Source organism: Phascolarctos cinereus, unplaced genomic scaffold, assembly GCF_003287225.1.
Source record: "Phascolarctos cinereus isolate Bilbo 61053 unplaced genomic scaffold, phaCin_HiC Scaffold_1;HRSCAF=81, whole genome shotgun sequence".
Taxonomy (NCBI): Eukaryota; Metazoa; Chordata; class Mammalia; order Diprotodontia; family Phascolarctidae; genus Phascolarctos; species Phascolarctos cinereus.
This window is the reverse complement of record NW_027555514.1, coordinates 214,120,097-214,137,508: the sequence shown is the minus strand read 5'-3', so window position 1 is coordinate 214,137,508 and position 17,412 is coordinate 214,120,097. Positions and strand designations below refer to the sequence as shown.

The 17,412-nt window shown below is 41.7% G+C and overlaps 1 protein-coding gene across 2 annotated transcripts in view; it reads right to left on the bottom strand.

Annotated features, from left to right (window-relative positions):
• Positions 1-15,026, bottom strand: part of ACVR1B (activin A receptor type 1B) — a 44,322-nt gene extending 29,296 nt beyond the window's left edge. The window contains exon 1 of one of the 2 annotated variants that reach the window (XM_020966200.2): positions 14,854-15,026. In XM_020966200.2, coding sequence (XP_020821859.1) covers positions 14,854-15,010 — 157 coding nt within the window. In that variant the 5' untranslated portion in view covers positions 15,011-15,026. The remainder of the gene's footprint in view (positions 1-14,853) is intronic. The other variant, XM_020966199.2, reaches the window with a different exon arrangement.
• Between the last annotated feature and the right edge of the window lie 2,386 nt (positions 15,027-17,412).

Genomic DNA, 17,412 nt, shown 5'->3' with positions numbered 1-17,412 from the left:
CTTAGGGATATCTTCTACCATATATTACAGGTATTATAGGATCTCCTCCAGAGCTTTCATTAAGATGGAAATCATATGACATTCTACCAGTATAGAAGGTGGAGTCAAGAGGGTACAGACGAAGTACTTTTGCCTAGCTCACCTACCACATCTCTTTCACAACAAGCTAGAAAAAATACCAGACTGAATTTTGATCAGGAAAACCAAGAAAAAGTCACAGTAAGTCATTTTTTTGGCTCAGGGCAGCTTAGAAAGACAAAGAGGTTTGAGGACACTAGGGTTGGCACTGGGCAGGAGGACAGCATGGCAGCAGTGAGACAGAAGCATTCTAGAGACCAGGGACCAAAAGGGAGACAAGAGAGCACCTGGACAGGAAGCACTGGGGCAGAAAGAGATCCCAAGAAGGTAGACAGCTCTGAACACAATGCACAGCATTTATTATATAGGCTTTTTTTGTTTGTTTGTTTTGGTATAGGCTTTCTTAAAATGGAAATTTACTGCTCTATATTTTGAATCCTCTCACATACTGCTGTGTACAAAACAATGTTTTTTTTTTCCTTCCTTACTTTGTATTTCAGTTTTAATGTTTAAGTTTATGTTTCTTTTCTTATTGTGTATTTAAGTTTAAAATAAATTAATAAAATAAAGAACTAAAAAGAAAGAGATCCTAGAGAACCCTGAACTAACACTGGGTACAGGAACAGGCCCCATATGACAACTCTGACACCCATTACCCACTTCCAGGTCAGATCCAGGATGGAGAGGAACAGTTGCAAGGCACAAATTCCAGAAACTTAGCTCTGTGGCTCTGAGCCCAGGAGCAGAATTGAGACTTGGTTCTAACCTTTTAGCTAAGCACATCAGCCCCAGTGGAATAATCAGGACAGCAGACCAAAGGGGAGCCTACAGTCCAGTCCCTCTGAACCTGTAGAACCTTTTAGTGGGCTAAGAGTGATTGAGTCCAACGGCACTCTACTGAACTTCAACTATATACAAGCCAACAGATACAAGCCAACTTGCAGAACTCAGACCAGGAGGGCAGTGAACGGATCTCTTCCCAGATCACACTGCTTTCGGAAGTAGTGAAAATTTGCAGGTCCTCAGACTGAGCAGTGAAAGCAGGAGAAAGACACACAAGATGCTTAGGCCAGACATCCCCTCTAGAAGTGGGCAGAGCTCACACTAACGTTAAGATCCAAAGTCAAGAAGCAGGCTAGAAGAATGAATAAACAACAACAACAAAAGAACACAACCATAAAAAGCTACTGTGGTGAGAAGGAAGCTCAAGACTCAAACACAGAAAAAGGTAATAATACATCCATAAGCAAAGCCTCAAAGGAAAAATGCAGGTTAGACACACATGCAAAAAGAATTCCCAGAAGAGTTAATGGCACTAAAAATTATTTTAAAAACCACATGAGAGCTACTGAAGAAAGATATGAAAAGGGAATTAGCAGCTTGGTAAAAGAGTCACAAAATTTTATTGAAGAAAATAACTCCTTGAAAATTAGAACTGGTCAAACAAAAACTAACTTCATGAGGCATCAAGAAATAATAAAAGTCAAAAGACTGGAAAAAAAAAGATGTAAAATATAGGAAAAATAAGTGACCTGGAAAATAGATTGAGGTGAAATCATTTAAGAAATCACTGGACAATAGTCCGCTGAAACTCAGTAATGAGAGAGTGAGAGAGAGCAAGCAAGAGCAAGAGTGACAGCAAAAGAAAGGTGTCTTGACATCATATTTCAAGAAATTATAAAAGGAAACTGCTAAGATATCTTAGAACCAAAGGGCAAAGTAGAAATCAAAGGAATATACTAGTTGCCTTCTGAAAGAAACCCTAAAATGAAAACTCCAAGAAATATTATAGTCAAAATCCAGAGTTCTCAGGTCTAAGAAAAAATGCTGCATGAAAGAAAGAATTCAAGGAGGCCACAGTCAGGATCACACAAGATTTAGCAGCTACTACTATAAAGAAAAGGAAGGCTTGGAATATGATATTCTGAAAGGCAAAGAATCTAGGACTACAACCAAGAATAACCTGTCCAGCAAAACTGAGTATGATTCTACAGGGAGGAGAAATGGACATTTAATGAAATAGAAGGCTTTCAAGAATTCCCAATGAAAAGAAAATCTACCAGTTCATTGACAGAGCAGCTGTTTAAATGAATAAATAAATGAATAAAATCATTTATTAAGTGTTTTTAGTGTCCAAAGAGCACTGTACTAAGAGATACAAATAGAAAAATGAGACAGTACTTGCACTCAAGAAATCCAAATTCTAATGGAGGAGATAACATATGCAGAAGGCTTCAGCTGCAAGTCTGATGGAAAAGCCTCATGGTCCTTAAGGTGCAGCAGCAAAGCAGATGTTAATGCCTCTTCTTTTATGTCATTATTTAAATTCACTATTTCCAAGGGCTCCTGGATTCATGGACCTGGGCTGTCTTCATTAGCATCCAATGGGAGATGACAGTCACAGTGGCAGTAGTGGTTTCACTTGCCTGGCACTTTTCTTTCTCTCAGGATGCTCGGTTGCTTCAGCTAGGCTGGCTTGCCTTGCATTTATAGCAACAGGTTACACACTTTGATACTGCTCTACAATTTCACCCTTGTGTTCCTTTGAAACTCTAGGGAGGATGCAATAATTTATTTAAATCTATTCTACTGATTAGATCTAGAGAATCCTGTGTATTTAACACTGTTTAGTCTAGTGGCTCCAAACTGTATGCATCAGGGGATAATATGGGTGTGGCACTGAAGCAAGTAATTCATTGCAGTTTTCTGATTTCTTTTCCATCTCTGAAAGCACCTTTTGCACCATGATCACCAAGTGGTTCCACTGATTCTCTAAAGTGGTTCCCTCCCCTCTGGTATATTTTAAGATAACCTGATTAGTTGCTTTGGAATCCCTTGCAGGATATATGTCTCATAATCTTTCTTGGCGTCCCAGGTGCCTCAAAGAAACAGCCTTCCATTTTTGGAAGGATGCAATTTCCTTTGCAAGAGTCTTTTTTACTCTCTACCTCTCCTTTAGTACTGTATCTGGCCCCTCTCCTCCAACCAGGTCATTTTGATCCTTGGTACACATTTATCCTGGCCTTCTAATAAGACATTTTTAGGTGGTCTGGTAAATACTGTGCTTTCTCTTTTCTGAATCAGTCATAATGACTCTCTGTACCAGTTCTTCTTCACTACTTAAAATCAAGTTTGGCATATTTCTATTCCTTGTGTGTTCTAAAACTAGCAACTCTGTATTCAAAAATCTTAGGTCTATAGTTTGTTCCAATTCTGTCAAATTATGCTTAGATAACTGAAGTCCCCAATTACTACTGCCAGGACTAATTCTATAGCTTCCACAATCCCATTTGACATTTCCACCTTAATCTCACTATCCTAGCTAGGTAGTCTGTAGCATAATTCTACTAGCATGTTTGGATCATATAATTACAGAATTACCATGCATATTCTCCATAGTACTTTGGTAATGATTTTAATTACCAAACTACTAACACCATTACTATTGGTGTTGTTCTGGGCTATATTTTCTATTTGTTTATCTCGATCCTTCCTATAGAGCCTATAAATTACTGATTAGTCAACCAAGTATCCCAGAAAACAATTACATGAAAATTGTCACTTGCTGCCAGGTAGACTAACTCATCCATTTTATTCCTTAGGTTTCTAAAACTGATATTGCTCTTAGTAAGGAGAACTGATAAGGGCATAATCCTCTTTTGTGAATAGGAATGGCCTAGACAAATGCTAGAATTTCCACCAAAAAAAAATTGGCTATGCTGAGAAATAGAAGACTGGAGAATTACAATCCCACAAGCATGAACTCAGGTTGGTGATGTTTGGCTCTTCTGCACAAAACCACTAAGGTAATAATAATAACTCACATTTATATAGTACTTTAAAGTTTCACAAAGCACTTTCCTCACAACAATTTGAAATATTATCCACAGTTTACAGATGAGGAAATGGAAGCCCTGAGAGATTACACAACTTGCCTATGGCCACAGTGCTAGTAAGTAGCACAGTGTAAATCTGAATCTTTTGATTTCAAGCTAAATGGTCTTTTCACTTGTCTCCTGAATTCCAAGTATTTTTAGGAAACTGGTACTATCACATACTAAGGCTCAGAGTTATGAATAGGAAATTCTTATAGAAATAAAATTCAGCAATCAAAAAAATTCAGTAGAAAAGAAATTACCTTTCCTTTATCTGTAGTTTCTAAATTATCTTTCCTCTTCCACTAGAATCACCAAATAGGATTAAAAAGAAAAAATCAACAGCTCCTTAAGACTGATATAAGATGTCTCACAGTCAAACTATGAGTGTGTAATTGGTAATATCTTGGAAATCCAAAATCTGATAGGATTTTCACGAACCAACGAAGATATGTTCCCTGTTTTGGCTAAAGAAAAATACAGTCAACTTAATAAAGTAAGCTGAACAGTAAGGGAAAACCCAGTTTTGACAATAAGAACTTGACAAGCTAGCTCTTTAGTTTGCTCCTATCCAGAAAAAGGGCCTAGAAATGGGGTTTACATGAAAGGGAAGGTGTCAAAGAAGCCAGTTCAACACTGCATCCATTCTACACAATACCTTTCTGACATTTTGCTTGGAAACAAACCCAATCCTAGAGAGCTGTTTAAACAAGTTCAACCTTAAGCCTCAGGTCTACAGAATGAAAGCTTTGTTCTTTCCCCAAATAAATGTTTGGCATTTATGCTAAGGGGAACTGTCAGTGCAACTTAATCTATGACTGAGGATAGGAACGGTCACTAGGAAGGGTACCTGTGGCTGCCTGGGAGGTTGAGTGGCATGGTGGAACAGGAACAGAATGAATCATGAGGAGGGAATATCCCCAGTCTTTCCAAGATCATCAACACAGCCATTATATTTAATAAACTACCCATTATAGACCAAGCACTAGGAAGAGGGTGAGTGAGGTAAAGGGAAGGAAACAACCATCCTTTACTTTATTCCCCAATAAAACAAAATACAAAGAATACTTTCTTTTTTTCTGTAGTAAACCTCTGTGTGGCTTTTATTTTGTCTGGTCTATCAGGGCAACAATAGTTATTTGACACTGGAGCTTACGAAAGGTATCTTCTTCGTGACCTACTTACTGTACTAAGGATAAGTATTTTAGAGACAGTGGGGATGCAGTTTTGAGAAAGAAAAGGGCTTAGGTGGGAAGAAAACTGATTATGGCTTAATAAATGCAACAAATATTAAGTATCTATTATCTGATACTATGCTAAATGCAGGAGATGCAAAGAAAAACAGGACAGTTGGAGCAAAACAGATAACAGACTAAAAGAAGAGAAGTGATTGATGTAAGAAGAAGAGATGTCTATCCTGTTCAAAGTGGCTCAAAAAGAGGACTTCAGCAGATTATTAGAGGGACTGGTGGGCAAAATATTACAGGTGAATAGAGGTGAAACTAAAAGTGCAGCAGTACAAATGTGATGTTATACCTGAGGAAATGAAAGTGACAGATGGTGTAAGCTGGGGAAGGGGAAGGGGGAAGGTAACAGTTGGTTAACTGCTGGTAAGTAGAGAAAGATGGATCTGAAAACTTGTGTTAGAGAAAGTTGGAAAACATTATGATAGGTAACATCTCAATATGGCAAATACCATTCAAAGGAAGATTCTGTACAACAAAATGATTTCTACTTCCCAGGTGTGGTTTATAGTAACCTGGCTTTGATCTACTTTCAAATTCTCTTAAAGAATATTCTAAGATAGTATATGCTTTCTTTAAAATGTACTCATGCAACAACTGGTTTTTATAAGGACTGGATGTTTTGTAAGGAAGAAGAGGGTAAAGACCACTGAGCTGTAACTGAATTATATAGGTTTCTTTAGCTTTTTCACCAACCAAGGAACAGAAAAACATGCTGATTTCAAGCTCTTGGTGAGCAGGGAAACTTATGTTTCTTTTATAGAAGGAATTCTGCATCAAAGGGTAAACTTGATTAACTGAATGAACTAACTTATTTAAAAGGGCTTGGTCTATAAGGAAAGCTAAGCACTGCAGAATTGATGCTTTCAAGTTGTGGGGATGGAGAAGACCTTTGAAAGTCCCTTGGACAGCAAGGAGATCAGTCAATATTCAATGAAATTAATTAAGACTATTCACTGGAAGGCGAAATACTGAAGCTGAAGCTTAAATACTTCGGCCACATAATGAGAAGACAGGACTCACTAGAAAAGACCATGATGTTGGGAAAGATTGAAGGCAAAAGGAAAAGGGGACGGCAGAGGATGGGATGGACAGATAATCTCACGGACACAATGAACATGAACTTTGACAAACTTCAGGAGATAATAGAGGATGGATGGGCCTGCCATACTATGGTCCATGGGGCCATGAAGAGTTGGACTCCACTGAACAACAACATCAATTTACTATTATAAAATCTCTAGCTTAAACCGATGCACAGATAATTAACATGTGCTCACAGGAGACTTAGCTGGTAGATACACTATAGATATTAGCTGAAATACCCTTCAACTCCCTTGACTGTGACTCAATTAAGAGTCTAACCAACCTAATAATATTAGATCATATTTACATAGCACTTAGTGCTTTATGTACATCACCTTAATTAATCCTTACAACAAGTCTGTGAAGTAGATACTGTTATTCCCATTTTACAGAAGTAGAAACAGGCTTAGAGCTGTTAAGTGCCTTGGCCAGGGTCAGATGGGTTGTACAGGCTCTCTGGGCCTTTGGAGCCCACAGACGACCGATGACCATCTCTCCCATTAGAATGTAAGTTCCTTGAGGGCAGGAACTGTTTTTGCCTCTCTTTGTATTCCCAGCTTTAGCATGATGCCATTTTTGTTGCTGTTCAATCATTTCAGTAGTGTTCAACTCTTCTATGTTGGGGTTTTCTTGGCAAAGATACTGGAGCATTTTGCCATCTCCTTCTTCTGTTCATTTTGTAGATGAAGAACTGAGACAAGCAGGGTTAAGTGACCTGCCCAGGGTCACATAGCTAGTAAGCGTCTGAGGCCTAGTTCAAACTCATGAAGATCTGTCTTCTGGATTCCCAGCTCAGTGCACCACTGTATCAACTAGCTGCCCCACAGTGCCAGGTTAAGTGCTGAATAAATGTTTGTTAACTTGGCACAGTTACTAAATGTCTGGTTCAAGCTCAGGTATTCCTGACTCAAGTCCATTATGCCAACCCTCTTTTCAACTTAAAATACTCACTCCCTAACTACCGATATAATCCTCCCCTCACAGGATCCCCAAAGATTTAGGGTAATGGAAAAGGAAAGGGATAAGAATGGCAAATATATAAAACCTGTAGTCAATGACTTCTTTTCGTTTCTTAATTCATCACAGAGAGAATGGGCTTCAGTTCTATTTTTCTGTAGCTCCTACAATCATCAGAGGCTGGTAGGAGACTCCTATTCTATGACTCCTATTTTACAGATGAGGAAACAGGTACAGATGAGTTAAGTGAATTGGCTTTTCTGTGACTTCAGACTGGATGAGGTTTGGTTTGATGATGCAAGCAAAGGGTTAAGCAGTTTTCACTGTGTTAAGCTCTAAGCATCCAGCAAAACAACTGGTGGTAAGGGAATGTGGCTGAGAGAAAACTGTTAAGAGGCAGAAAGGGACTATATGCAAACCCAAAGAGACTGCCCAGGGGGGAAAATGCATAAGAAAAAGTGCAGATTCTAGGATAATACCTTCAGCAAACTCTTATACTGTGCTTCTTTGTTTACAAAAGATCAAATGGGAAGTATAGAGAAATCTGCAAACAGAGAGAAAACTGGAAAGATGGCATTTACAAGGCTCATGGAATATTAAGGCTGAAAGGAACCTGAGGGGTCACCTGGTCCAATATCTTCACTTTATAGCTGAGGAAACTAAGGTCCAATAAGAGGGAACTGCCTGAGGTCATGAGATAAGTTAGTACCTACTATAACATAGATCTCCTGACCCCCATTATAAGGTTTTCTCCACTATATACAATCACCAGGCCTAAATCAGAAGAGATCTCGGGAAGATTTTTGTAAACCATGTCTTCAGTCAACACACTGAGGAAAGCAAAAATTAAGAAATTAACACAGGACCATGAAGAAGACCCTGGGGATATTCCATGGACCGACTGGGAGTGAAAGTTTCTCTTCTTCTATTTCTGAAGGTACTATTTTAAAGGTTTCACTGTTCCCCATTAGCTCTGCCTAGACTGGGTGAAGATGCCTGCAGCACTATTATTGTCAGTGAGATTGATGGGAAGAAAGGCTTTAGGATACTTTTTAAAAATACAAAAAGAAAATGAGATAAAATCATCTTACATAAAAATTCCATCTTACAAAAAAAGCAAAAAAACAAAAAAAAAACCAAACACGAGTTCAAACAAGGGTAAGATTCCAAGATGAGTATTCCAAGTAGAGAGTGTATCTGTAAATAGTAAAGGACAAATTTTAAAAATGAAAATATAACACAAAGAGATGAACCTTAGTGTTAGCTTAGGCTCTACCTCTTCTTAGGACTAAATAAAGTAGATAGTGAGAAGCATGAACTACAGTTACTCCTAAGAACAGACTGCCAAGAAATGCAATTCAAACTGACAAGCCTCTCCAGCAGGCTCTGATGGAAGCAGCAGTAGCAGTAGCAGCAGTAGCAGTAGCAGCAGCAGCAGCAGCAGCAGCAGCAGCAGCAGCAGCAGATCTCATCAATTCACTGATTTATGTGGTAGCAATAAGGGATGCAATGAGCTCCTTGGGATGGAATTAGCCCAACTATAATATCACAGCCCACCAAAAGTCACAGTCACTCAAACAGGATTTTCAAAAGAATGCCATTCAATTTCCAGTCATTGAGCATTTATTAAGTGCCTCCTAGGACTCAAACACTGGACCGGGCACTGGAGATGCAGAGACAGTCCCTTTCCCCAGGAAACTTACATTCTACTGAGGAAACAACATATACAGAGCCAAATTCAAAATGCATATGAAGTAAACACAAAGCAATTTCAGGGATGGGATGGGAAGGCAGGAAGCCCTGGCTGCAGCCAGTAAAGGCCTCCAATCAGAGTGTCAGAGGTGGCACTGGGGCTCAGCCTTGCCTGGATCTAGGAATTCCACTAGGTGAAGGGCAAAGAGGCAGGAGATGGAATGTCATGTATGGGGAACAGCAAGTCGAACACTTTGGCTAGAACAAAATATGTGAAGGAAGTAAAGTGAAAAACAGGATGGAGCCAGATTGTTGTAAGTTCGTATATTATGGCAGAGGCAACAGGGAGCCACTAAAGCTTAATGAGCAGGGAAGCAATGGTCAAATAGGAGTATTACTTGGAAGCTGTCTATGAAGTGTGTATGAAGCATCTACTACATGCCAGGCGCTGTGCTAAGCACTGATGATATAAAGAAAGGCAAAAAACAGCCCCTGATCATGAGGAGCTCACAATCCAAAGGGGGAAACAACATCCACACAACTATGTACATACTACATACAAGCATATCCACACATCCCACACCCACACATACACATATGGGATAAATTGGGAATAATCAACACAGGGATTAAGGAGGACCAGGAAGGGTCTCTTGCAGAAAGTGGGACTTTAGCTGACATTTGAAGGAAGCCAAGGAAGCGGAGAGGAGGAGAACGAGTGTTCCTTCCTGGCATGGGAGGCAGCCCCTGAAAATACCAGATTGAAGAAGGTAGAAATTGGAACAGTGAAAACAACTAGAAGACTACTGCAGGAGTCAAGAATAAATAAGGACCTTAACTAGAGTGGTGCTATGTGAGTATAGAGGAGACAAATGGGAAGGAAGTTGTGGAGGTAGAAAACAGACTTTACATGTGTTTGGATGTGGAGATGGGGGGGGTGGGGAGGGTCAGGAAGAAAGAGAAGAACCAAGGATAACTCTAAGTTTGTGAACCTGGGTGACTATAAGGATAGTCCTGCCCTCAACAGAAACAAGGAGTTAGTTAGGACGAGTGTGTTTAAAGGGAAAGATGAGTTCCTTTTTTGGGTGATGTCTATAGGTCATCCAGTTAGAGATACCCAACAGGTAACTGGTGATTTGGAGCTTAGAAGAGAGATGAGAGCTGAATATGTAGAACTGATAAAGATTACCCAGAGAATATAGAAAAGAAAGCCCAAGACAGAAGTATAAGATATACCAAAGAAATAGAACATAAATGATGATGATGATCCAGCAAAGGAGAGGAAGGAGTGGTCAAATATACAGGAGGAGAAGCAGGAGAGAGAGGAATGTCATGGAAATCCAGGGAACAGAAAGTATCCCTAAGCAGGGGGTAGTCAGTAGAACAGTCAAGGAGGATAAAATTTTAAGAAAAAAACACTGAATATAGCAATTAAGAGATTTTTAGAAAGAACAATTTCAGTCAAGTGATAAGGTAGGGTCAGAAGTTAGATTAGAGACTGACAAGAAAGAGGAAAGTAAGAATGTGAAGGCAAAGGGTGAAGAGAGCTTTTTTTTTTTGGCAATTGGGGTTAAGTGACTTGTCCAGGGTCACACAGCTAGTAAGTGTCAAGTGTTTGGTCTGAAGCTGGATTTGAACTCAGGTCCTCCTGACTTCAGGGCTGTTGCTCTATCCACTGTGCCACCTAACTGCCCCATGAAGAGAGCTTTTGCTAGGAACTTGGCAGGGAAAGGGAGGGTACATAGGACTAAAAGCTTGAAGCGATAGCAGGACTGAATGAAAGGTTGTTGGTCTACTTGTTTTTTATGATGGTGAAATCTAGGCATGTTTGTTGGTAGTAATTAAGGAGGCAGTGGATAAGGAGTGACTGAAGATTGGAGAGAGTGGAAGAGATGATTGACAGAGTAAATTCTTGGAGGAGAAAGGAAAGGATGAGAATCTAGGGAATAAGAAGAGAGTCTGGTCTTGGCAAGCAGAAGATTCATCTCTTTCTAAGACAATGGGGAAAGATGAAGGGATATGAGATGTAGAACTGATAACAAGAAGGCGCTAATGAAGAATGGCCTTCCTTTTCTTGGTTAAGTATGAGGTCCTCCCTGGAGAGTGGAAAGGGGTGATACAAGTAGTTTGAGAAATGAAGGAAAGGCCTGGAACAGATCTCTTGGGAGTGTGATAAAAGGTGAATGAGAGATAATTTAAAGGTTTGCCCTGTAGGCAATGAGGGCCCAAGTGAGATTAGATAAAATAAACTTGCAGTGGATTCAGGTATCTGGGATGTGGGATTTCCGGGCAGCAGCGATCAGCAGCATGGAGTAGGACTAAAGATGAGAAATAGCGAGGGGAATCCAGGTTTGGGGTTTGGAAAAGGATGAGCAGCAATATAGGACAATGGGGGCAAGGAATTCAAGGACAGAAGACAGTGTAAAGTTTAATTGGTTAAACAGAGCGCCAAGATTGAAAGTGAGATAAATCCCTGCTTTGTCACTTAGTACATATGTGCCCTGGGCATAACCTCTCTAGGCTTCATTTTCTACATAAATAAAACAAAGGTACTGGACCGGGGTGGGGCCTCAAGGCCACAGGTTTCCCACCCCTGGACTAAACCACTTCTAAAGTCCCTTCTAGCTTTAAATACATTATGCCAAATCATCAGGTAAATATTTATTAAAATCTTCGACATAATAAAGACACAATAAAAATTCCCATGAAAGGAGTAGTTTTAATCACACCCTTGTCTCTGACATTCCAAGGAACTTTTTAAGATGAAGTTCTCAGTTTAACCTCCTCTTGTTCAGTCACCAACTGGCCCAAATCTAAGGCTGTATGTTCTTACGTAACATTTACATAGTGCCATAAACATACCCAGAGTTGCATAATAAATAATGTGGTGCCAAACCAATAAAGCTAAGCAGGTCACTCCCTCCAGAATCTCAGATGGCCCAGGTACACTGTTAATTGTACAAATGTTAAAGACCTGTCCTCTAAGGCAGAGATTAATTTGAAAGAATCTGAAAGTAGCCTGCCCAAATGCATAAATAAAAAGAAATAACACTGTGACAAATGGTATTTCCTTCAATCACAAAGCAGTTATTCTGCCCTGATTAGATAAAAAGTAACCTAACATTGCTTATTCACATAAGTACAGAAATTGCATCTAAAAATACCCGGCCAACTGGATATCAGTAGTTCAGTCGCACAAATGTCCCAAAAAGAACAGCATGTATCATTTCCTTTACAACATAGAAAGAAAAACTGAGGTACAAAGAGGTTAAACTTGCTCAAGGACAACCTGTGAGGGAGCAAAGTTCTGGTATTGCAAATGTTCCAACTAATACGTCTTCCATAAGCCTTTTTGGACAGATAAAAGTCATGGAGACAGACGAGATTCACTTATTCTGTTGTAACAACCCACTTTTACTGGGCATATTATTTTGCTGAATGGACAGCTGGATTCAAATGAGATCTTAAATATGTTCCTCTAAATTTCATTATCTTCCTATCAGAATTTCTAGTATCGCTACTACCAAGGTTTCTGCTAATCTTGAGAAATGAGTATACTTTTCTATTCTAAATCAAATAATTTCATATTTTTAAACACTACAGCACTGAATTGTGAAGTCCACAGATGAATCTGAAAAAGCATGGTGTTCCTAATCAAATGGGTTCTATGCCACAACTTTACAAACTCCTTCCCTTTCCCACTGTCAGCATTTAATTAAGGTACAAAGGTCCCGGTGCCCCACAAGCCTCTCTTTTTATTAAATGGACATCCTCCCACACTACTCATTCTTCTGTTACAGAGTCCGAGGCAAAGTCTGAAATGCTTTAGAGCTACCCTGCCTCTACTTCTAGCCCATTCAATACAGATAAAATAAATATACGATGGACATACATAGGAGAAAAGATTCAACTAGTTGTCACCCCATGGCCCATAGTTTGCTTTCCCAGAACTGACGTTCTACTCTAATCCTTTTGCAACAGTGGTTTCCGGTGCATTCACTGCGGGTAACTAGATGTATCCCGGAAAAAATTGTAGCGTCTGGCCAAGAAGTTTAAGGCATTGGAGAATATCTGCTGGACATACAACCCATTTTCTAATTAAAAAAAGAAACTAAATCTTGCCCAACCCCCTCCCCTCCCTTATCGGACATTCTTTTTAGGAAAGGTTAAGGAAAAAACTGTGGCTCATTCAGAACAAGCTGGATTATCAATTAAACATTTTAGGTAGGTACTTTATTATTTTACTCAGACTTTCCAAAACAGACATTAAAAAAAGACACCAGGGAAAGACTTGTTACAATATTTGACACAGTAGGAATACAATAAAAATACTTGTGAAAGAAATTAAGGAGTTATTCATAATATCCTAACAAGCAAACGAGAGGTTAAACCAAGCTCTTTTTCTTAATAACATTATATCTTCCAGAAACATGGTCCATTGTAACTACCTCCCACCCCACCCCCATGAGATCTCCTTATTCATGGAAGTCATCATTTCACCACAAATGCTGTCAGTTTCTGCTCACACACCTTCAAACTGTGTTCAAGAATCATACCACACAGAGTAGTTGCCTATACCATACAGCAATAAGGAAGAAAACACAGAACACTGAAACAGAAACACTGAACAGAAGCACTGGTGAAGTGAACAAAGACCGAATGAACACACCAGCTACCAGCAAGACCAGATATCAAAGCTAAAGATAATAAAATCGCTTTTAAGACTCAAAGTGCAATGATCCCTTTCTTGTTTGATTGGATTATTTAAGAAAGCCAAGACTGTCACCTTTAGTGGAAAAATAGTGTTAGCAAATATATACATACACACACATTTTATATTCCATTGTTGAAAGGTTAGGGTGGTTGCTGAGAATTCAAAGCAGCACATTCTGTTATTAGTCTGGAGTTCCGATCATCCCTCCCAGACAAATCTGCACGTCAATAATCGTTTCAATTCAAAGAGAATCTTCACCTACCATCCCTATGGCAAAACCATTAGAATCGATTAATCCCTTAAACTAAATAATATTTTAGAATATCAATGGCGCCTCTCAAACCAAAGGGCTACACAAACAAGAGACAGTGTTGCTGAAACAAGTCCATCTCCCGTGGTGGCGGAAGGGGATGTCAGTCAAGAAAGCATAAGGTTGTTTCGGATAGAAGGTAAGTTTTTGTTTGCTAATTTTTTCTTGGGGGAGGAGGAGGGAAATCTTGGCCAAGGGCAGTGGGAGAACTTCCTCCCCTAGGATCTTTATGTAATCTTGCAGTCGAAAGGTAGATCTTAGATTTTTATCAAGATTTCAAATAAAAGGCATCCACCAAGTAATTAAATGAATGGGGCCCCTGGGGTGGGGGGAAAGCAACTCTTAACACACGTCAATTCGTCAATTCATTTCTCTATTCTGGGGTGCGAAACATTTCTCAATTTTCAGCCCTCCCTGGTCCTTTCAAACACCATCTCCTGGACGTGTGTATATGTATGTATATATGTGTATGTGTATATATAGATATATGTGTATATGTATGTATGTGTGTGTGTGTGTGTGTGTGTGTGTGTGTAATTTGGGGGAGTTTCCTGGTGAAGGGGGGAGGGGATCAGAGCTATTCCCCTCCCCAGGACACGGGCAGGTAGGGAGGACGATGGAGACCCTGGCCCCGGGAGATCTGGAGGAAGAGAGCAGGGACCCCCCGGCCTCTCGGGGTAGGGGGCAGGGTTGGAGCCCTCCCCGGGCCAGGCCCGGAAGGCGGCGGCCACGCCTCGCCGGGCAGGGGGAGCAGGGCTCCCCGGACCGCCGGGGCCGAGCCGAGCCCGGCGGGTGGAGGGAAAGAGGGAGGGAGGGAGGGGGTGCCTCGGTTCCAGGCCTCGCCCCGGATCCCGCCCGCTCTCCCCACTCGCCCTCCCCACCCTCCCCGGGACTCACCCTGGGTCCCCCGGGGCCCGGCGCCGCCGCCGCCCTCCAGGAGGAGGAAGACCAGGAGGAGGAAGGAGGAGGCTCCGAACGACTCCGCCATAGTAACCGTCGCTGCTGCCGCCGCCGCCGCCGCCGCCACCGCAGCCCAGCAGCTCCCGGCGCGCATCCGCGCCCGCCCCGCGCGCGCGCCCGCCGCCTCCGCCTCCTCCCTGCACGTGCTGTCCCGGCGGCCGCGCGGGGCCCGCCTGCGGCGCGCGTGCGCGGGGAGACGACCAGAACCCCCGAAGGGAGGGGCAAGGGGTGTGCGGGAGCGCCCCTCCGCGCTGGGCAGCGGCGGAGAGAGCGCGCGCGCGCCCCGCTGAAGTCTCTTCCTCTCAAAGAACCGGCGAGGAGCGCGAGCAGAGAAGGCGGTGCCACGGTTCGTGCGTGTACGCGCGCGCGCCTGGGCACGGAGCTGCGCACCGAGCACGAGGAGCCCGGAGAGCGCGCACTTTGGGGGCCGGTCACCTGTGGGACCTTGGCTGCCCAGAACCTCGGTGCATGCACACACACACTGAGTCACACCAGCTGCCGTTCACACACACACACACACACACACACACACACACACACACACACACACACACACGCTGCCAGGGGTCAGGACACCTGAGTCCCTGTCTAAGGTAGCAGCATGCAGGAGCCATTTGTCCTTGATCCTACTGTCCGCCCACCCCATGGGTACATGCGTCAGTGACCAGACACCACCCAGAGATCTCCCCCAATCAGATCAGAGCCCGCTGAGGGCCTGTCAGGGTGAGAGGTAGTGCACATAATGAAAAGACCCCCGGTCGTGGAGTCGCACTGACCCTTGGTTTCCTTCTGTCAAAGGGAATGATGGTATTCGTGTTACTTTAGAAGGGTTGTGGGGAGGATCACATTGGGAGCTATCTAAAGGTTAGCTAGTATTATTGTGTATGTATGGGGGGAGGGGGTGACCTGAGATTTCCCCTATTCCAACACCCAGGAAAGCTCCCCAAAAGAGTTACAGTAGGTGCCCTTTGGTATGAATGGGGAAGATGTCTAGGTCACAGTGCCTTTGGTCTGGTCCCAGGCACTGCTTTAGACATTGAGCCAATGGTACCCATGGGAACACCTGCCTCCCATGCTCCAAGGGAGCACTTCGTGTACACACCTTAATCTCCACTGTCCTTTACATATCTGAAACAGAACTCCCAATCACTCTTCTCTGTACTTAACCTTAGAACAAATATAACCTTGGTGGTGTACTGGCCTGCGTTTTATCAGGTGTCTGCCATGAAGGACCCTAGCTGCCTGGATTCAATTCACTTAAAGCCTTTATTAAGCACCTACTATGGAGTAGAGCACTATGCTAACCTGTAATGGGATATAAAAACTAAAGAAGACAAGATCTACCCTCTTGAGCTCAGAATCTATTTACACAAGTGAGGAACTATACATACATACAAATGCATTAGAGAAACATAAACAAAGTGCTCTTTGAGGTCTAAGGAAAGAAAAGATCATTATTGACTACTGAGGATGAAGAGGAGGGGGGAACCCAGAAAGGCTTCATGAAAGAGGTAGGTAGCATTTGAGCTAAGATTTCATATTAATAAGAAACTACATTTATATGGTATTTGCAAAGTACTTCCTTTAACTCTCTGAATCAGATAGTACAACTTTTATCCTCACTTTACAGCTGAGGAAACAGGCTTGGGGAGATTAAGTAACCTACCTGTCCCATGATCACAGCGCTACTAAGTGTCTGAGGCAATGTTCGAACTCTTCTGATGCTAAGTCCTATCCTCTCCTCACTGCTGAACACTGGCTTGAAGGATAAATAGGATGTCAACAGGCAAAGACAGAGATGAGCAAGGCATTCCCAATGAACAGAGTAAAAGTATAGTAGGAAACTGATGGACCTATATGATAGCACAATTTGACTGAACATTCTTTATGCTAATGAAATCATAGGTTCAACCACAACAACAAAAAATGTACAAGGTTCTATGCTTAGCACTGGGAATATAAAGATAAAAAATGAAACAGTCCCTGCTCTCAAGGAACTGGAAGAATACAACATGTACAAAGATAATATAATAAAACATAATCTTCGCTCCCAGCTCTACTCTTGCTTCTCCAGATCTGTCTATCTGCCAGCAGGCTTCTTACCCCAGAAATACTGCTACCCTATAGCCCTTAATTTTGATCAGTCAGTCTTCCACCCTGATTACCATTTTATAAGGCACCTAGGCCATGTTTACTTCATTCATAGCACCACTCCTCACTTTCTGAATTTCTCTACCTCTACCTCCTCAACAGCAGCTTTGGTCCCCTGGGCATCCTCTCACCCTACCTTCTAGCTCCTGTTTATGTGTTATCTTCCCCTATTGCAATGTAACCCCTTTGAGGGCAGGGACTTTTTGAAAAATGTATTTGTATCCCAAGTATTTAGCAGTGTTTAATAAATATTTTTAAATCTATCTATCTATTGTCTGTCTGTCTATGATACAAGGTAAGCTTAGGAAAGAGAAAGCACTGATAACTGAGTAGGGAGAAAGAGCA